Source organism: Microcebus murinus, chromosome 11 (genome assembly GCF_040939455.1).
Source record: "Microcebus murinus isolate Inina chromosome 11, M.murinus_Inina_mat1.0, whole genome shotgun sequence".
In the NCBI taxonomy this organism is placed as follows: Eukaryota; Metazoa; Chordata; class Mammalia; order Primates; family Cheirogaleidae; genus Microcebus; species Microcebus murinus.
The window spans coordinates 23,984,885-24,007,567 of NC_134114.1; the positions used below are offsets into that span (position 1 = coordinate 23,984,885).

General features: G+C 39.3%; 1 protein-coding gene across 9 annotated transcripts in view; it reads right to left on the reverse strand.

Moving 5' to 3' along the window:
• Nucleotides 1-22,683, reverse strand: part of DROSHA (drosha ribonuclease III) — a 113,998-nt gene that overhangs the window by 64,724 nt on the left and 26,591 nt on the right. For all 9 annotated transcript variants that reach the window (XM_076007952.1, XM_076007950.1, XM_076007953.1 and 6 more), the window contains 5 exons: nt 16,196-16,282; nt 13,215-13,301; nt 7,332-7,403; nt 5,603-5,684; nt 4,625-4,699 (listed from right to left, as the gene is read on the reverse strand). In XM_076007952.1, coding sequence (XP_075864067.1) covers nt 4,625-4,699; nt 5,603-5,684; nt 7,332-7,403; nt 13,215-13,301; nt 16,196-16,282 — 403 coding nt within the window. The remainder of the gene's footprint in view (nt 1-4,624; nt 4,700-5,602; nt 5,685-7,331; nt 7,404-13,214; nt 13,302-16,195; nt 16,283-22,683) is intronic.

Genomic DNA, 22,683 nt, shown 5'->3' on the forward strand with positions numbered 1-22,683 from the left:
TCTGAACTGTGTAACACTCAATTTTAACAAACATATAAAAATACCTTCTTTCTCTATACTGAGAATAACTATATGACTGCATTACTATGTCCTCTGTATATTTCTACTAAGACACCTTTATACAATTGCATTTTCTAAAATTTGTATAAGAACAGATATTTTCTAAATTTTCCAAATATAAAGGTATATTAAGATGCTATATCCATTGATGTTTTTTCAAACCATACTATGCCTTCTAGAAATTCTAAGACACTTTTCCCCAACTTGGGCCCCTGCCAGCCATACCTGAAAACTGCTCCAGATTGGGCAATTTCCAAAAATCAATTTTCTAGACAATTTGCAAAACTGATTCAAGATTTTCAATAGTGGTGATACAATGAACAGGTGATACAATGAACACTTTTCCCTAAGTGCAATCTTACTATCTTGTATTATCACCTACCCCAGCCACAGTTATAGTCAGAATAAAACTTTAACAGACATGACGCAGTGGCTCATGCCTGTAATCCCAGCACTTTGGAAGGCCCAGGCAGGAGGACTGCTTGAGGCCAGATGTTCAAGACCAGCCTGAGCAAGAGTGAGACCCTGTCTCTACAAAAAATAGGAAAACAAGCTGGGCGTGGTGGTGTGCACCTGCAGTCCCAGCTACTTGGATTGCTGGGGCAGGAGGATCTCTTGAGCCCAAGAGTTTGAGGTTGCAGTGAGCTATGATGATACCACTGTACTCTAGCCCCAGCAACAGACTGTGTCTCAAAAACAAAAAAATAAAACCTTAACAAACTAGGTGTAGTTCATATTAGCTATTTTGCAACCAAAGGTAAAGAGTAGGATAAGAAAAAAACAATGTCAGAAAATTCTTATAATCTCAATAAATTGGTCACACTGTAATTTGGCATGTGGAAAACCGGCCTATGTCAAATAATCCTTGGTTTAAACTATCAAGCTTAATTTTGGGTCAATTTGTATAAAGCAACTGAAACAGCTGTCTTTAAAATGGGTAAACTAAGGAACTGGAGAAAGATTATGATGACTCATAAAACTTGAACTTTCAATTAGACATTGTAATAAACTGATGTAAATATAAAACAAATAAGAATGAGAAGACCATGAAACACCTGAAATATACGAAAAGTTGCTCATTCTCATAGAAATTCAAGAAATATGCAAATAATAACAATGAGATAACTTTTTGCATATCAGATGGACAAGAAATATGCAAATAATAACAATGAGATAACTTTTTGCATATCAGATGGACAAAACTATAAAAGACTAGTAATATCCAGTGTTGGCAGGTGCATAGAAAACAGGTACTTTCAAAAACTGTTAGAACTACAAATGGATATATATCCTTTCTGGAGAGAACTTGGTCAACATCTTTCCAAATTTAAAATGTGCATACTATCTTAAATAGTTTCACTTCTAGAATTTTACCTTACAAGAACACATAAACGCAAAAGGATAGATGCACAAGACTATTCCTGAAGTATTTATATGGAATGGGAAAAAGAGATCTCCAAAATATTCACCACTAGAGGAATTGTAAAAAAATTTAATGTCCATCTATACTATAGAACACAATGTATGTAATGAGGCAACGTATTTATACAGAGAATGTCTGAAGTATTTAAGTAAAAAAAGGCAAGTTGTATAACATGTTTACTGTCATATCACTTAAAAAAAAGAAGCAAAATTCTTCTATTCTTCTTATGTAAGTTAAAACAAATACAGGCTAGGCATGGTGGCTCACACCTGTAATCGGAGCACTCTGGGAGGTCAAGGCAGGAGGAACCCTTGAGGCCAAGAGTTTGAGAGCAGCCTGAGTAACATAGCAAGATCAATGTCTATAAAAACTAAAAACTTAGCCAGGTGTGGTAGCAGACACCTGTAATCCCAGCTACTTGGGAGGCTAAGGCAGGAGGATTGCTTGAGCCCAGGAGTTTGAGGTTACACTGAGCTACAATGATGCCACTGCTCTTCAGCCTGGGCAACAGAGCAAGATCTTGTCTCAAAAAACAGTTTATTTTAAAAAAATGAGAGACAATTTCAAAGAATGTTTGAAAAGCACATTCATTAGTAACCAAATCACATGAATATTTAAATAAGGTACTTTTATAACCAATTAATTAAAATCAGTAAACAAGTGAGGTCTGTTTGATTAATGAGAAAAAAAAATCAGTAAACAAGTATTATTGAGTCTCTGCTATGCACCATGAAGTATGTTAGCACTGGTGATACAAGAAGACAGACAATGTTTACTCTTCAGCCCCACAGAGCTCACTGCTGAATATTTTAGAAAGGAGGAAGAAAAGAAGAGAGGAAAGGGGGGCAGGCCGAAAATGCTAAAAATGAGTAATACTGCATTTTTCATGGCAGTGTAAGCTATTATTCCTTTAACAAGAAATTTGGCACTATATATCATGATCTTTAAAAATATCCAACTGCTCAATGAATTATTAAAAAATAGGATGCAAAGCATATACTAGATGACAGCTATGTAATAAAACCCTTATGCACAGAAAAAAATGAAAATATATATTAAAGTGACCTTTTCCAAACTTACGATTTTCTAAAAGATCTTTAATGAAGTCATATGGTAAAAAATAAACCCACCATAATTTGCTACCCAATACCAAAATGCATTCTATACATTAGGTATTTTTCTGTATCCTTAAGGGTTTTCTTCATATGTATAATTTCAAAGGGAAGTCTAATGAAAAAGTAAATCCTATTTAAAAATAAATCAATATGGCTTTTTCTTTATGACAACCTAAATGACATCACTACATAGAAGTAAACAGCCTACATAAGATTTGTGATTTTAAAACTGCCCAGTTGCTCTTAGAGATCTGTTTGGTCATAAAATGCCTAGAGGCAGATAGATACGGAAAGAAAAGGCATTTCAACAAACTTACTCTAACACCAGTTTCTAATAAGTTTACTGCTTAAACTCTATTATAAAATCAAAGATGCATTCACTTGAAAAGAAAAAAGGGCATCTCAATAAAATAAAACCAGCCATGAAAAGGAGAAAAGCTTTTGAATGAATTTCTAAACAAATAAACACTAACAACACTAAAAATATGAGTAATGCTAATAACCTAAAATAAAAATAAACCATTGTGATTGTCTAGATTGCGGAAAGAGCAAAAAGGGAAAAAATCTTGAGGAAAATTTAAGCCAGACTGAGTAGTCAAGAAAGAAAACCCACAAAGGAAGAATCGCAGATAGTAAGTAAGGAGAGCCTGGAAAAAAGACAAAGTCAAGAGCTCAGGCATCACTTAGAGACAAGACTAACACTGACGGTCATGTAAGGCTGAAAGGATGGAAGGATGGCAACAGGACGTGAGATACTAGAGTTAGATTCTAGGGATAAATTCATTTAGGGTGATTACATGGCCCAAGGCTTTATCTTGAGATTCGGTGGCTACGTTGTAACAATCATTATGGTAGAAAAAAGTCAAGAAATTGTACAGCTCAGGAGAAAACAGCAAGTAAAGTTGACTACACTGGTAACAGAACTTTGCTGAGCAAAGAAACTGGAAGCCAGGTTTCTCAGTGCTTGATAAAGCACATAATTGATTAGGAAATCATAAAGAAAAAAGGAATGGAGGCCCCGCGAGGTGGCTCATGCCTGTAATCCTAGCACTCTGGGAGGCCGAGGTGGGCAGATTGCTCGAGGTCAGGAGTTCAAAACCAGCCTGAGCAAGAGCAAGACCCATCTTTACTATAAATAGAAAGAAATTAATTGGCCAACTAATATATATAGAAAATATTAGCCGGGCATGGTGGCACATGCCTGTAGTCCCAGCTACTCGGGAGGCTGAGGCAGGAGGATTGCTTGAGCCCAGGAGTTTGAGGTTGCTGTGAGCTAGGCTGATACCACAGTACTCACTCTAGCCTAGGCAACAAAGTGAGACTCTGTCTCAAAAAAAAAAAGAAAAAGAAAAAAGGAATGGGACTAGGGTTGCAGAAGCCTCAAAAGAAAAGATTTTGACAACAAAAAACATATCCAAAAGATTTCATTAAAAATCCAACCATTTTTAAAAACACTAAATATAATGCCTTATCTTACAGCTGGATTCTTGAAAAATATTAGAAAACAGTTAAGATATTGCTTCAAAAAAATTAAGTCATATAGTTATATATTTTAATGTAGTAGGAGAATAAACTATATTTTTTCACTGTAAAATGAATTAAAATAAAATAGAAAAAAATCACAATAATCCTACCACCTTAATACAACTATTATTACAGTAATTTTTTAGCATAGTTCTAATCATACTGTATATAAAATTTTACATTGTTTTCCAATTAGCCAGATATATTTTTTAAGCCACATGTATTTTTCCATGTTAATTTTAACACTTGCATGGTATTTTATCAGGCAGATTTTCAAAACTTATAACAATTCTTCCATTGCTCATCTTATCTGGAGCTACCATAAATTATGCAGGGACATAAATCAGCATGTATAAGTTTTACATTTCCATGCCCAACCTGAGAAGTAGAGGATTAACAGTGACTGAAGTGGGAAAGTTGTCCCTAAAGACTAAAAGGAGAATGACAGGCTTATTTTCAGACACACAATCTCACCAGGTCACTGACAAGCCAAAAGATTTACCTGGAAGGAATCTTACAAAACGTGGCATGAAATGAAATCTTGGGCAGCAGGGAGGACTGTCTTCAAACAAAGGACCTAAAGCAAACAAGTGAAAAAGAAAGAAAAAAGAAATCAAACAACCTTAAAAAGCAAACATTGCAACTTAATTTCTAAGATTTATGATAACCACAAAAACTACCACCAGAAGTAGAGACATAAAAAATACCACCATCTACCCCCACTCTTCTCCTCAGTGGCTAAATCAATCATTGGCAACTTCTACAAGCACCCAATTAAGACTGCAATGAGGAGACTACAGGAAGTCAAGAGGAGAATGAAAGCCCCAAGGAGCAAATATATATGGCAAAATTATTTTTTTTTAAATCAAGCTTCTTATAATCAAACTATTAAATGATATGATGTGCCTCTGTGTTAATTCCATCCCATTGTAATCAATACACTAAAAAAAATTTGAGAAATACTATTGGTTTGAAAAGCCATTCATCAACACACTGCTTTAAAATTAAATGTTTGCTGAAATACAGATACTTCCAAAAAAAATAAACTATTTCCTGAGTACCAGGCATTGAGTCTTTGAATCTATCTAGCTCAATTCTGCACGTGTGCACATGCATGAGTGTGTGTGTTTTAATGACTAACTGAAATTTTCTGTTATAATAAACTATCATTTTAGAAAATTTATTATGGTAAAGTTCACTAGATTTAAAATATCAACTAATGGTATTTTCCCTACTACACATAAATCAAGGTAGTCACTCATAATAATTGGTATCATCTTAATAGGTATTGTTAAATTGTATAGAGCAAAATCCATAAGAACTTATTCATGTCGAATGATAGCAAACATTCCTATGAATAACATTTTTCCCTGGGTATTCAAAACACAAGAGGAATTTCAACTATGGTCCCATTGCTTTTCACATATACCATAAAGTTCTTCTACAAGCACTACTCTTTTCTTTAAAACCTATTATTTACCTTTAAGATTCCAGTCATATAATTCCAAAATATCTCTGAATAGGAACAGTGAAAAGAGTTCAAGCCCTTTCACACAAAAATTCTGAAAAATAAACCAAAATCAAATTACTATTGATCTGTAAATATATATGAACTGAATGTTCAACTTTTTCAAGTCCAAGTACCTTAAAAAGTGTCTGCTGAAACTGTACTAAAAACTATATAATTTCCTTAAAAGTTTGATAACTGTCCTACAATAGCTCAGTGTTGTAGGACAAAATTTCAGACAAAAATGCCATGAGGATTCTTACAAAAATGTCAAATTAGCCCTTCTCAGTGTATAAATAAAATCATGCGAAATTTAAAAAGGTCTTACTTATGTCATATTTTTCTAACCCAATTATAAAATGTATCAGAATCTCCTGGGGACTTTTTGTTAAATCAAGTTACATATACACACCTATAGGCTTTGATAAGCTTCCCCCCCACACACCCTACACATCCAGAATCACTGTTACAGAGTTACCAAAAAACAGAGGTCTTTCGTACCCTAAAAGTTCAAATTCTTGATGAATTTGAACAAATAAAGTTTGTTCAAAAAAAATTTGAACAAAACTTTGAACAAATTTAAACAAAAAAAATTTAAACAAATTCAACAAATTCTTGATGAATTTGAACAAAATGAATTTGAAGCAAATAAAGTGCTAAGAAGAACTATAAAACTTTGTACCAAAATTTCTCCTATAAACAAGCTAAACAGATGATATATCTGCAAGTGAAATCTGTCTCATAATTCTTCCTCCTACTTGTTCTGCTAGGGGTTCATATATCACCCTGCATGATACCACGCCAGTAGTCATAGGCTTATACAATAGCAAATGAGGGCTTATGACCTTAAAATCCAAAAGGAAGCAAAAAAGCCCTTCCAAGAGGGAGAATAAAGGAGCAGTTCTTTGTTTTTTTAGTTCTTTTTGAAAGGCAGGTAAAATGAACAAGACTTGCTCAGAATGAAATAGGTACCAACTAAACATGCATGTCATGCCCATCAATTCCCCTCCACGCTCCCTGCCAATGACAGAGCTGTCCCATGAAACGAGGTTTGCAAGAAATGGCAAAAGCTCCAGAAATCGACCCTGACTCCAACACAATGTTAAGTGCACAAGCTTGTTTGCTGTCTAGTTGTTATTTCTTACTGTGATTTGTTGACATCACTAAATTCAAGACCAAGCTATGAATCATTCTGAGATTCGCATTAATCTTCCTTTGGAATTTTAAATCTCTTGCATATATTTAGATAAATCTGCTGCTGAGCATCCGCGATGAAAAATAATTAGGAAAAATATGTAAATATATGGGAAGAAAAATGAAGCAAGCATTGATCTTGTCATTGGAGATAAATAAGATTATTCCAACAGCTATCAGATTCAGTTTCACTATTCCAATTTCCTCTCTGATAATGGCCAGTAACCAAAATCTGTCCTCAGCGTAAAACACACTAGAAGCAGATGTAAAGTTAATATCAGCAGATGTAACACAAGGAGAAAAGGGTTCAAAAATAGGTCAATGAGTTGAAAAATGATGAAAATTTTAACTTTGACACTAGAACTACATTTCACTGACCCTTTCGAAAGTGAACATGATACTTAGGGGTATTCCTATGGCAAAAGCCATATTCAATGCTTTAAAATATAAGTGTGGAATAAATGAATGAGCAAACCACAGCAAGCTGTTAAACAATCTTTTCCCTTACCTCAGGCATCATCTCTTCAATGAAATGAATCGTGTAGTCTATGTTGAATCTAATTACTTTACACAGTGGAATCTGCAATAAGAAGAAGCGAGGTTCAGTTTCCCAATACCTCCCTGCAGGCTCATACTGCACATGTTTGCTACCTCATCCAGGAGGCCATAAACCAAATGAAAAGGTTTCACCTTATTTAAGCTATTAACCACACTGTACATGACGCTTGACCACAATTGCTGGATTTTAATGACAAAAACCCAGCTGGCCTGGCCTCTCCAAGAAACCTGGATAATGTTGGTTTTTAATTAATGGTATTAGCAGCAACAACACAAACATGACAAGAACCCCTTAAAATGAAACATAACTCTAAAGAGTTAATAAAACCATAATCATAAACATTTCTTCTTCTCAGGTTTTTAAAATCTTTGGTTTTTCATGCAGATCAGGGATGGCAGGCTGATAACTTACCAGTATGGATCCACAGGTCACTGAAGAGCACAATTCATGCTGCCTACCCAGCTCTTGAGCAAAAGCAATTGTGGTAATAAAAATAATAAATTATAATAAAAATAACAATAGCTAACATTTATTGAGCCAGGCGCTGTTCTAAATGCTTTACAATATTCACTCATATAACCATCACTATATCCCTATGACATAGGTTTGACTGCTATGCCCATTGTACAGTGGAGGAAACTCAGGCAGAGAGTTGTCAGGTCCATTGCCTAAGGTAAGAGGTAGCTGGTGAATTACAAAATCTTCCTCTAGAGTCCAGCTCTTAGCCACTATAATACATACTTCTCATTATCTGTTCTAATACCCAGGGTATGTGTGAAAATGAAGGAAGGCTCAGCTTGAAATAAATCCAAATCTGTCTTATTTTACCAGTGTCTCATCAGACACTAGCCTACTGCCTACACATAATAGATTTTCTGTAAATATATCTTCAAATGAATGGAAGAATGAGAAAGGGGGAGAGGGAGGTTACTGAAGGGGGTTGGCTGGCTATCTGAAGGAAATAATAGGCCCCAAAGCACTAGAGATGTGTTAAGTGAGCTTTTCTGGCTGCTTAATCTGTCTATAGGACAATTTTATACATATGTAATCATTTTTACAAACCATAGCAACCAAAAAGAAACAAATTTTAATTCTATCAGCAAGAGGGATGGTAAGAAAAATAGTCTTATAATGCCATCTACTGGAAATCTTTTCCTCAGAAATTTAGTTTAGGTGCTTCTTCATTTTTCTTAAAGGAGAGAGTGGTTAATTTGAGTGAAATCCATAATTAACTTTAATAAGGGATCCATTTTCAGCCTTCTTATGGTAATGAGTTCTAAACATTCAAAGCAACATGCTAAGGCCACTACCATTTTAAGTTCTGCTTTATTCCTATAATCACTTAAAAATATTTAAGAGTTACAAATTTATGCATGATTCAATATATTTTTAAAATATCTATTCTTTGCTAACAACTCTTAGGTTCATGGTTACTCTAAAATAAGCCACAGGCTCTACCTTAAAAGGTAAAGATCTAAAAGAAGAAAGGCATATAAACAACTACAAACAAAATACAACACAATGTAATTTCTAACTGCAATTAAATAACAAACAAGTAACCAAAAAAAGTATAAAATGCAAAAGAACCAAAGAAGAGGTAGCATTTGAATTGTCCTCAAAGACGGGCGGGGAGGAGGGATTTTCCAGAAATATAAAGTTGAAGCAGAACAGGTGTTTAGCTTCCAACAAGACAGAGAATAGGGAGCTGAGAGAAGTCATTTAGCTGTTCAGAGAGAGAAGTACATGGAGAGAGAAATGCCAGGTGATTCTAGAAAGTATAAACTCTATTACATAACTGTTATAAACCATGTCAGAGCTTATGGCTATATGGCGACGAGAAGTCATTCAAGTACTTTAAATAAGAGACTATCAATGTTTACATTTTAGATGAGTCACTGTGGGAACAGTGTGGGAATGGCTTGTAGGGGAGCGAGAAGACCAGAAGGACCAGACTGGAGTCTAAAACAATAGTCCAGGTGCCAAATGAAGGAGAGACTGGAAAGGATGGGAAAATTTTTAAACATGGTTAGATGTTACTGAAATACACTGTGACCATTCTGATGTGGGAGTGAGAGAGAAAAAAGAATCGAGGAAGATTTCTGGGTTTCTCACTTAAGTAACCGGATAGGTTAACAGCATTAATAAAAAGCAGAAATTCATGACAATGTTCCCTGAGTCCCTCAAATTCAATATATGGGGAAGATGAGTTTAGTTTCACACAGGTTGAGGGTAAGGTACCTGAGGGAACATCAAGGAAGGGATTGAGAAAGGCAATACATCAGAGCTATATGTCATAGCTGGAAGTATCATGCTGTAGGGATCAGAATATGCATGGGAATAAAACCATGGAAGGAAATGTATTACTCAGGGAGAGAGTATGTAGGAGAGAAAAGAACCAGAATATTCAAGTGACAGGCAGAAAGAAAAAGCAAAAGTGCAAACTTACTCCTTCGGATGTGCAAAAAGTACTCGGTTATATGATTTATCCAAGTACCGCCCATTCCTCATCTCATTTTAACTAAAGTCACTTATTAGATTTCCTTCTTTGACCTCATCTCTTTATATATACTTTATTTTCTTTTTGGGCTTCCATCCATACCACCAAAGCCCTTCTCAGACACGTAGATTTGGAAAGATGGGATCTCCTTACCTATTTAAACTGATCTCCAAGATTCAAAGAGAACTTGTCATTTTACTACACACTGGCCAATTGAGAAACTGTGTTACTGCAAAGATCACCAAAACAGCTCCCAATCGATGCCATCAAAAAATATAAACACCTCCTATTATTTCTTAAAATATGTTTGAACACTTAAAAGTAAACAGTATCACATGCTGACTGACACAAACGCCTATCTTGCCCCAGCAAAAACCAAAACAAAACCCTCCCTAAACTCCTACATTCTAACTCTACTACTTTCAGGCACTGGACCAAATCCAAGTATCAACAAGGCAACTAGAAATGCAAAACCAACTAAGTTGGGAGAGAAATGATCAAGGGTTTTTCTTGTGCTTTTGACAATGGGACATGATATTGTGCAACTAATACTTACAGCCTTATAACTTCAGTTAAGTTGTCAAACCCTTAGTAACATCAGGTATTATAAGTAGTAACAAATATACTACATAAATGGATAAAATGTTCTTGGAATGCTCTACATTAGCCAGTAAAACTTTCAATCCTCTTCAATTCAAGACCTTAAGAGAACTCAGAACTAGATATAGTAGAGATTTTACCATTACCATCATTTGCATGCCTTTCTTTCTGATGTTCTCTCACTAGCAAGAATATGAATCAGATCAGTAAAGCGATTTAAAAATTCTTTTTCTGGGGAGGCTATTTCAAATTCAAGAGGCCTTTTATGGAGCTAATTTCTATTAACTGTAAAACACTCAGCTTAAGACTCGATTTATTTTATCAACATCTCTAATGTAAGTGATGGGGCTCTTCATTACAGAGTAAATTTCTCAAGTTTTGAGAATTTGAGTATTTACATAAAATATATGCTGAAGTCAGGAATGTTTCTGTCCTATCTTTTATTTTATAACAGTAGCAACTTTGATTAATTTAGCGTTAGTGGCTCTCAGGGCCAAGTCTTGTGCTGAAAGACATTTTAAAAAAAAGATGTCATCTACTCACATTTGTGTGAACCTAAAGCTGCTCTAAAAGACAATGTCTATCTTTAAAAAATTATGCCTGATTCTCAAACAGTAAGCATTGCCATCGTTAATGAAGCTCAAAAAATCACTTGTCTGAGGTCAAAAAAGAAAAATTAGAAGATTTAAACCCAGCTTTATCTAACATCTTTTTCATAACAAGAGGTACCAGTATTTCTCATGTGCCAAACACCATGATAAACACTCTTCATGTGCCATCTCATTTATTTTTCACAAAAGCCAATGAGATTGCTACGACTAATCCCCCTATCTTACAGATAAGAAAACCAAGGCTTACAAAGATTGAGATGTCAAATCACACAGCTAGCAAGTGGTGTTCACTAATATTTAAACCCTGGTCTTTCTGAAGCCACTCTGCTTTCCTTCTGTGATTAAGGTGATCCTAAAAGTCAAAATGAGATCTAGAGAATTAAGAGATAAGATAATAAGGCCGGGCGTGGTGGCTCACGCCTATAATCCTAGCACTTTGGGAGGCCGAGGCGGGCGGATTGCTCAAGGTCAGGAGTTCGAAACCAGCCTGAGCGAGACCCCGTCTCTACCAAAAATAGAAATAAATTAATTGACCAACTAAAAATATATATACAAAAAATTAGCCGGGCATGGTGGCGCATGCCTGTAGTCTCAGCTACTTGGGAGGCTGAGGCAGTAGGATCGCTGAGCCCCGGAGACTGAGGTTGCTGTGAGCCAGGCTGACGCCACGGCACTCACTCTAGCCTGGGCAACAAAGCGAGACTGTCTCAAAAAAAAAAAAAAAAAAGAGATAAGATAATAAATAATTTTAAGTATTTTCATGCTAACTTAACTATGTGTATTTTCGAGCCCTCTGGGGGTTAAAAAGAGAAAGGCATTAGGTGGTGTGAGGAGCAGTCAACTATAAGATGATGAGATTTGGTGTAACAAAGGGTTTAAGTGTCTAAGACACTTAAAAAGCAAAGAAACGGTCAAAATTCAAAAAACCTCCTATTGCCTTTTCATAAAGATTATTTAAGAGTGGTCAGTACTACTGCCTTTTCTGTATTAGTGAACAGATGGTCCACCCCAGAGGTAGATATAATATGTATCATCAAATGATTTTATTTTTACATTTACAATGTAATCATCTTTTCAAAGCAAATTCTCTATGATAAAATACACTGTGGAATAAAGAAAATCTCATTAGGAAAACAATTTGTTTTAAATTACCATTGCTACTATGGAATCACATCTACTTATAAAGACAAAAAGAATGACAGAAAGGGCCAAGATAAGGCAAAGATCTGAGTCTTACTTTACTCTCTAATGGAACAGAGTTTCAAGTGTTAAGCAGACAGTACCAAAATAACGTTTCAAAGTGCAAGTGTAATTTCATGTAACCAAACCAGAAAAGATTAAAGAACATTCTATTTTGATGTGGATATATCATAGCTATAATTCGTCAAGTCCTACAACAGTGTCTGGGTCAAGTATATGTCCAGCTGAAGGTAGAGTAAATTGTCCAGCAACACTGCAGGAAAGGATGCATTGCAGGACACTCGACCCAGTTTAGACGCTGTTTTAGGACTTCCTGCCAGGACCGCTGGCATAGAGATGGAAAAAGTTTAACTGGCAGATACAGAACTTCCATTTGAACTGATTAGCAACGAAGTAGCCCTAATTGGGAATCCACAAAAATATTGGGAATCCACATGTCAAAGTCTCTTAAAGAAGACATATGTCTGAAATTCAAAAGCAGAAAACTATATGTAAATACTTCAAGGTTCCAAATGTCCTGAACAAGTTATAGTTTCTTTCTATTGCTCAGACACACTAGCTTCTCCTTAAAACTGTCCAACTTTCTTTTGAAGGACACGCAACCCAAAATAGCTTTAACACGTTACTCCACAGTTTATCCTCCTTTTTCAGTCTTTCACACTCTCAAAATGTTATTCTGACACATTTACTTATACCATTTAATGTTGACCGAACCTGTGACTCATTAGCACAGATGTCACATTGCCACCTGACACACACCGCCACAGACTTCCCACAGCTCAAACAGAGGGACGCACCTGACTCCTAAATGTTACTTAGGAGTCAGATGAAGGAAAATCTATTTTGACTTTTACAAAGAAAGTCAAAAGGGAAGGCAGAAAAGGAAGAAGATATAAGGAAAAAGGAAGACAGCCACATACTTACATTGGTCAGGGGAGCGTGTGCAAACATGGAAAATCCTTCAAAGATATACTCATGATCATCGTATTCTATCACAGTTGGCCTGTCAGTCTAAAAGCAAACAGACACACAAAACACAAATTAAATAAATGGCACAATTTGCATGTGCAGAAATACAGCAAGACACAAAGTAACAATTGGAGAAACACAGGGATTTTGTGGACTCTGTTAACATTTTCCCATGCACCAGGGAGAACTTCATACAAAAGTGTAATTTTAGATGGAATTCTCTTGCTAGATAGAATTCCCTGGCTTCAGATGTTACGTATATTTTATGTACTGAGACCATCAATGATGTATATTATGGGAGCAATAAATTAAAAAAAACCTATATATAGCTTCATTCTTCTAGGAACTTGCTTTATTTAATCCCACAATACTACCAGTTTTGTTCTTACTGAACTATATTTATGAACTAACAGAAATCCTAATAGGAACAAGATAATAACACAGTTGATTCAAACTCACAGTGAAAACAGAGTCTGCATCAATCTGGTCAAGACCTGCAACAGCCTGGAAGGCTCTGCTCAGCCCCTCAGAGCTCCATTCCCAACCTCTCCAAGGAGAAGCCAACCAACCAAACACTGCAACAAACCAACTCCCGCGTGATGTCTAAGATCTTAATTACCTGAAAATTGAATCTGTAATTACACTATACTAATGTCAATCTAAGCATAAGGAGTCTCTTCCTTACATCATTTTTATAGCCTACCATTTTTCATTTTAAACTAAATTCAGAGATAATTATCAAGATTGATAACCTCAAAGACACTAATCTAATGCTGAATATCATTCTTTTAAACATTATATATGTAAGAAAATTGTGGCTTATGCCTATAATCCCAGCGATTCGAGAAGATCACTTGAGGCCAGTAGCCCGAGACCAGCCTGGGGAATACAGCCCGTTTTCTAAAAAATTTTTTAAATTAAGCTGTATTTTTAAATTACTTGGCTGTTATTTTAAATTTAAAATTAGCTGTATTTGAAATACAGCATGTTGGCACATCTGTAGTCCACCTACTTGGGAGGCTGAGGCAGGAGGATTGCTTGAGCCCAGGAGTTTGAGGTTGCAGTGAGCTATGATCATGTCACCACGCTCCAGCAAGACCCCATCTCTTAAGAACAACTTGGGGAAGGGGAAATGAAAGAATATCTAAATACATATTATTTGTTTTGCCTATAATACTGTTACTTTCTATTTGAGAAACTCAGCAAAGCTGGTCTAAATTAAATATAATGAAAAGAACTTCTGATGAAATAATGAGTAATAATGGTAAAGCCACTTTGGAAAACAGTTTGGCAGTTCCTCAAAATATCAGTTACCATACAATCCAGCAGTTACAGTCCTAGGTATATAACTAAAAATGAAAACATACATCCACACAAACAACTACTCCCAAAGGTGCACAGAAACATTATTAAAAATAGCCAAAAAGCCGGGCGCGGTGGCTCACGCCTGTAATCCTAGTACTCTGGGAGGCCGAGGTGGGCGGATTGCTTGAGGTCAGGAGTTCGAAACCAGCCTAACAAGAACGAGAACCCCATCTCTACTATAAATAGAAACAAATTAATTGGCCAACTAATATATATAGAAAAAATTAGCCGGGCATGGTGGCACATGCCTGTAGTCCCAGCTACTCGGGAGGTTGAGGCAGGAGGATTGCTTGAGCCCAGGAGTTTGAGGTTGCTGTGAGCTAGGCTGACGCCACGGCACTCACTCTAGCCTGGGCAACAAAGCAAGACTCTGTCTCAAAAAAAAAAAAATAGCCAAAAAGTGGAGACAATCCAAATGTCTATCAACTGATGAATAGATATATATATAATATGGTATATCCACACAGCAGAATATTATTTGGCCATAAAAAGGAATGGGATCCATGCTAAAACATGGATGAATACTATAAAAATTATCCTAAGTGAAAGAAGGCATACAAAAAAGACGATATATGATCTCATTCCTATGAAATATCTAAAATAGGCAACCCCATAGAGATAGAAAGTATCTTAGTAATTGCCTAAGGCTAGGAGGTGGGAAAGAATTGACTAACAGGCACAGGATTTCTTTTGGGATGAGGCAAATGTTCTAAAGTTAGATGATGGTTATGGTTTCACAACTCTGTAAATAGACTAAAATCATGAATTATATAATTCAAATAGGTGAGCTGTATGGTATCTGAATTGTATCTCAATAAAGTTGTAAAACTATATAATTACAAATAATTAACTTTGAAATCTCTTGAATGAAGTAACCAGAATTAACAAATTTCACAGTGTGGAAGGCACTACAGCATAACAGAATAGCATACAGGCGTATGCACAGGAGTGGATTCCTGGGTTCAAATAACCACCCTGGGTTCAAATAACCACCCTGCCACTTACAGAGTAATCTTGAGTTACTTAACCTCATCTGTAAAATGTGGACTATTGCCCCATCTGCACAGCGGAGGCAAAATCTCTTCACAGGTTTGTGGTGAGAAATAAATTAATTCATGTCAAACACATAAAATAGTGCCTGGAACATAGTACATGCTCAACAAATATTAGGTATCATTATTACTGTCATGAACGTACAACAGATTTTCTTTTTTGAGTCACTAAATAATACACAAGTTGTCTGCTGACTTTTAAGGGATGTGGAAGTGTTCTACGCATTCTTCCCACTCCATAGCTCTAATGAATAGTTCCATAATTCACTGGCTGTTATGAATTTCACTATTATGTGGTACCAATAATATAAGTGAAAAAAATATACAGTAGTACAGTGAGAGCAGGCTGAAATAAATGCCATCATGATAGAGGCAACATAAAAATAAAATATTTTTAAAAGAAAAACCATTTAAGAACTCAATGTGAAAAAAAAGAACTGAATCAGTAACTTAGTCTATTCAGATTTTAATGTATTTACACTTTAAATTATATGACATTTGATTTTGTTAGTAACTTACTAAAAAGTTTGTAGGAGGGGAGACTGTAATCCGATAGTGGAAGAGTCTGCCAGCATTGTTGGTCATAGGACGACATGGCTTGATGGCCTGAGGGGAAAAAGGAAAATGAGTTTACAAGTAAAGCAGCAAAATAGTTTTGCTTAAAAATGACTGTATTTTCTAGATTTACTTCTGACAAAAGAGGTTTTATATGTGAAACTTCACAGACTGGTAGGAAAGAACAGTGTTCAGTATACCATTAACCAGACGGATAAGAAAGGGCTGGCCGCTCACCAGTTACAACCGTTTCCTCATGTGTTGGTGAAGTGGGGGTGTCCAATATGGCCATAAATGTCTGTGGGTTTTGGGGCCCCCAAAATGCCATGAGCTCAGTAAACAGGTGATTGTCATCCATGGGGACGTCTGGGGTACTATCTCTAGATCCCTAGTGCGCATGGGAGGCCTGCCATTGGTGAAGATCTGGTGCCTTTCCGTCCAGGTGGGTGGGGAATAGGCCACATTGGCATCAAAGACAGTCTGGAGAACTCAGGAGGCTTGCCAGAGAGGAGCCGATTTGGGAGCCCCCTCTAGTGTAGCTGCCAGTAGAAGCTACTCTTCCCTTGTTGCACACAGCTGGATTGGGTCTTGCCCAGTGGGTGACAGGCCTGCGGTGGCCCAGGATAGTCATGACAGGTCTTAGATCTTTGGCAACAAGGCACCAAGTGTGTGGGGGGTTGGGGGACAGAAGTGTAAGCTGCTACTGAGAACACTTTGTTGAATGGTTGTGTCTTGGCCTTTTCCAGGGTGGTAAGGACCTGTAGAATGTGATTAACATTGGAGGCCACATCCATCAGGGCCAGGAGAGCTGGTCTGGCCTGTGGTGGGGCTCCCCTTAGAAACGACTCTAAAGCAACTGGGTGCAAAGTGGCCTGTTGGGGGCTCTCCCAGTGGTGCTTCTGTCTCGAGGCGGAGGTATAAACCCATTGGAGCATGCTTTAACGCCTCAGTGGCTCTCTTCCATCCTGAGTTGTATGCATTTAGCCCTTGATGTAAGGAGGCTCATGCTGGGGTATGCTATTCCCCAGGCCGTGAATAGCCACTGTAGCACAGGGACAGCTGACATCCACCTGCTCTGTGCCCGGGGGCCCACTGAGCTGTGATTCCCAGATAAGCTTGACAGGGTCTTAAGTAATGAAACAATCTTATTGTCTGGAGACAACTGCCAGCTGTTGTATTTCCTGGCCTGTTAGTTGCAGGTCACTTCCTGTAAGGTGTACATGGTACAGTCAGCAGCACCTTTCTCACTGAGTCCTCACATCAGTTCTGTGAGTAGGCTTTGGATTCCCATCTGCACCAGGAGATAAACCTCTTTGCAGACCTTCATGGTGTCCGGGCGTGTTTCCTCATCTGAGCCAGGAGGTGGCAGCTTCTGTTTTCACTGTGTGCCAAGATGTGACTGGTGACGCCTATGGTGTGGCCAGCGGTAACCCAGTGCACTCAGGATCATCATTCCATAGCTTATAAGACTCTGGATCAGCCAGGCTGAGTGACACAACTCTGAGGTGAGCCCATGTGACTGGGGTGTACTACTCCAGGGCTGCTGGCAGCAGCTCCCAGTAGGCATCATAGGGTGTGGCAAATGCTTGGATAAGCCACACTGTCTCATCGGAGTGCACGGAGGGAAGGAATGGCAGCAATGTGCCCTTGGGTGACTGTGCAGACTTGCTAGCACCGTTAGTCCAGGGATCTAATGGGGGATACTCTTCTAATTCCCCCTTGCGACACAAAAACAGAGACGCTTTCTGTAGATAAGCTTTATCTTAGCCTTCTTGGTCTATGGTGTCACAATGCCAGGACCCTTCAGGGTGAGGTGCTTCTCTATAATAGCAGGGATTAGACACACCAGCTGGTGGTTGGCTCTTCAAGCCAGGGGTATCTGTCCCTAGCATCTGGACCATCCTCCTACTGGGAGCCTGTCTGCCTTACTGGGGGGCCAGAGCAGCCTTAAGAATAATTTTGGCAGGTTTTGCCCATGGCAATCTCCACAATATAGGCATAGACAAAATGCTTGTAGAAGGCAGCAATTGGCCAGAAAGCAGAATAAAAACCACCGGACCCACTGTGGAGCATTCCACAGGGCTTCACCTGATTGCTGGATTAGAGCTCGTCCTCAATCACTTTCTCCTGATTCTCCCATAGAAAAAGGTTCCACTACTCACATGCTTATGCAAACCCCATCCTCACTGCTAACCGTGTTTGAGGGCTTTGGGTGGTCCTAGTAAACCAGCTTCCCCAGCAGTGACTCCTCCCCTTCAGTCTGATGTGTGTCAAAGATAACTCTGAGTCCCCATCCGATGCTCAAGCAGTCTACTCTGGCAGCACTCATACAAGGCGGAGAGCAGCAGCAAGCCAGACACAGTCAGAGGACCAACTCGCCAGGAGAGTCTCTATTCAGAGACCATTCTCAGAGTGTGAGGGGTCCTTCTCCCTTTCTTTTACCTCTATTCAGTCGGGTGTCAGTTACCAGGTGTTTCTTTCGTAGAGGAAGTTTAAGCTACTCTTGTAAGGGTAAGCTTTCAAGTTTATGAAAGCTGCCTCTGTGTTTAGGTGGCCTTGTCTCCTGGAAGTCTCCAGGCTAGGTTGTATCACACTGCTGACATGGAGCATTGGCCCTGCAAGGCACGTGAGTGAGCCTACAGCTATCCTTAATCTTATAGGCACAATATGACTCTTATAGTATACCATAGAGGGAGTTCAGACAACATGACTTAGGGGTTTTCCTAGATCTACAAAGGTGGCAGAACAGAATATGCATGGAGCATAAAATGGGAAAAGGAAAACAGAAAGCAAGCCAAAAAAAAGCATCAGTGGCCTCACTGGGTACATTGTGATAGACATAGGGATGTGCCACCTAGACCCCCTTTCAAGAAAGAACTTGCTGCTCAGCTATGAAAGGCACCAATAGCAGAGAGTCTCCAGATGTCAGCTCCTTCCAGATCTCTCTCTACTGAAGAGCTCCCTCCCCTCGGGCATGGCTCACATCAGGTACCGAGCGAGGCCCAGCCATTTTAGCCCAACTCAAATGGGCAATACTCATTCCACAGATCACCCCCAGATTGACTGGGGCTTTGTCAGGCCTCACTCATAGTTCAACAAATCCCTCTACCTGATCTTCTCATACCCTCTTCCTTTCACAGGTGTTGATCCCTAATAAACATCATATACCCAAACTCCATCTTACCATCTGCTTCTAGAGAACCCAATATGCAGCAACTGATACCAGGAGTGATCCCACAAAACAGGAGCTAAATCACTTACCACCCATCTAGCAATGAGGACCCCATCACTGATGGTAAGTGGAGCAGAGACAGCCCCTGGAACCAGATGGTAGGAAAATTAAACTTCCAAAGATGGTGAATTAGGAGGCAGTATCAGTGGAAGCACGTGACTAAGGAGGAAATGGTAGCTAAAAGGATAATGCCTATCATCCTTAGGGATGGAGGGCTATTGCTAAGCATCACTGATGCTCCACCATGGTCTGCCCAGAAATCACCTGGAGGACTTGCTAAATCTCAGATGCTTGTCCCCCATCCCCAGTTTCTGCTACAATAGCTGGGGCGAGCTGAGAATCTGCACTACCTGGAGAATTCACGAGTTCCCAGGTGAAGCTGATACTAGTTGGAAGACTTCTCTTGAAGAGCCAGTGCTCTACAGCAGAGGAGGAAGAAAGGCAATTGGAAGCCAGATGTGAAAACCAGAAGGCTTCTTAGAGACCCGCAAAGAAACTCTCATGCCTTGCAGTTGGAGATTGGAACAAGCCAGGACCAAGTGCAGGGCTTATCTGTGAGAGTGACTGAACCTCAAAAACAATTAACAGCCAACCAAGGCAGGTCTGTTATTCTAAGATCAGGGCCCTGGAAACCTGGGATGGGGACATTTAGGTTTTGACTCCCCAGATCCCTCTAAATCTTCTGATACTACAGAGATGGCACATCCCTCTCTATTAGGAGTGATCACTAACTTGTGCCAGAAGACAATGGAAGACCCAGCGAGCAACAATCTTCCCTCCCCCCATCCTTTGCACCCCCATCCCTCCCCAACACACAAACCCACCTCTCAACTAGTCTCCCCTCCTGCCCAGTACACCTATAATTACGGTTATTTTACAGCATAATCCAGCTGAGGAGGTTCTGAGAGAAAAAAGATTATATCCCAAAGGAGCTGCAAAACTAGCCAACATGTGCCCGCAGCCAGAGGAGTCTGCGGAAGACCAGATGCTGAGAGTGCTTGATCAACAAGGCTAGAACATAAAAGAAGTTAGGGAAGAGTTTATTGACTTGGGAGCAATCAAGATTCAAAGACAACAGGATATGCTGGGGACTCCCTACTAGGATGGCTCTTGAAAGCATGAAAAAGCAATGGCTCACAGTGAGTGAGGCTGAAATCCCAGAATTGCCCATGGCAGACAGTGGAGGGAGGAATTCAGTGACTAACAGAAGTGGACACATGAGAATGGATATAGTATATATGGCTGGAAAATACACCAGATAATCACGTTCCATGGGAGGACCCAGAAGACACACCAAAAGGAATGTGCTGGTGAGTGACAGCCAAGGAAACCAGCATCACAAGGAAAAGCAGTGGTGGCCTCCTCTGTAGATTGGGTTCAATGCAGGAGAAGAGGTCAGAGGGCAAAGCTTGCCAACAGCAACAAGGATGACAGACCCTGAAACAATACAGGCCAGCTGATGGGACTAAAGTGCTAGAAGCCATGTCACATAATTTTCATTATGACCAGCAGGGTCCAAGTGGCAGCTAAGGGGATCTTGCCCACAAATAGTCACAGAAATAGTTAGAAGAACATAGTATCCTTGGGTATAAAATAAATGGATAACCAATAAGACTACCACTTAGTTTGTACTAAGATAAGAAACCAAAAATGGATAACCTAGAGACTGAAGGCAGGTCACTCTAATAAAGTCACACTATCCCTTGCCTGTTCAAGTTTTTTGGACTGAAATCCACTGACTGAAGAGGTAGCCAGAACTCAGGAGGAAGGGCCTGTGACACCATAAATGCAAAATGATCTTGACAACTCTGACCTTCCCCAAAGAGGCCTAATGGCCATTTACATGGGTCACTGTACCATGGGGAAAGAGGACTACCCAGACGGCCCAAGGAGTGATGAACACAGTATCCGAATCACCACTGATGCTTGCAGACTGGATGCATCATCCTGACACCCCAGTTAGGGTGGAGAATATGAGGCCCAGGTCTGGCTTACAGTGGGTCTATTAAATCCACAGATCCACCCAGTGGTCATTTTCCCTTGTCCTTCGAATTGATATTCTTGGCAGACCCACTTCACGCTGGGTCCCTGACCTGTGGAGTAAGAGCTATTATAACGGGAAGACCAAGTGGAAGCCACTGAAATTACCACCTCCACCACCCCCAACCCAGGCATCAAAAACAACATTGCACTGGGGAATGGTGAAGGACTCAGGGGTGATGGTACCTATCACAACTCTGTTTAATTTACCTATCCAGCCCCCAAAGGATCCTCGAATATGACTGCAGACTACCACAAGCTCAACCATGCCACTGCGCTGATTGCAGCTGCTGTGCCAAGTGTTGTAGATTAGTGAGAGGGGGTACAAAGTATGTGGTAACTGATTTGGAGAATGTGTTCCTTTCTATTCCAACCAGAAATGAGAATCAGAATGGTTCACAGACATGTACAGTTTTGCCTCAGGGCTATGCTAATTCTACCATATCCGAAGAGCTCCCATCTGGACATAACTGTCAACATCACACGCTCCTTTCAGCCTCAGCTGTAGAGTACCCTTTCCCAAGGTGGTGCCCTTCCTAAGACACTCTGCTCTGAGGACCAAGGGAGATGGGGGTATGAAAGCCATTCCAGCCCAACAAAAGAAAATTCTGACAAGTCAGGCTTGGCCAGGCTTGACCAGGCCCACATCACAGGTGGACCCCTCCATCTACTCTGGCCCACCGCCACTCTCTTGTCACAGGTGTTGACCCCTAATCAACACCCAGTGCTCCCAGCCTGAGACACATGCACAAACGCTCGCAACATGACACCCCAACCCACGACTCCTCACGACAACAGCCAACTTTCGAAGACAAATGAGGGAGAACTAAGACAAGTATTTCAAATTATCAGACACTGTCTCGTAATCTTTATTTCAATTATTGTTATGGCCTCAAACAAGTTTTAAATAGACACTAAGGATTTACATATACTATGTTTAAACACAGTGCACCAAATCACAAAGTGATAATCCTGGGATTAATAAAAATAGCTAGGCCGGGCGCGGTGGCTCACGCCTGTAATCCTAGCTCTCTGGGAGGCCGAGGCGGGCGGATTGCTCAAGGTCAGGAGTTCGAAACCAGCCTGAGCAAGAGCGAGACCCCGTCTCTACTATAAATAGAAAGAAATTAATTGGCCAACTGATATGTATAAAAAAATTAGCCGGGCATGGTGGCGCATG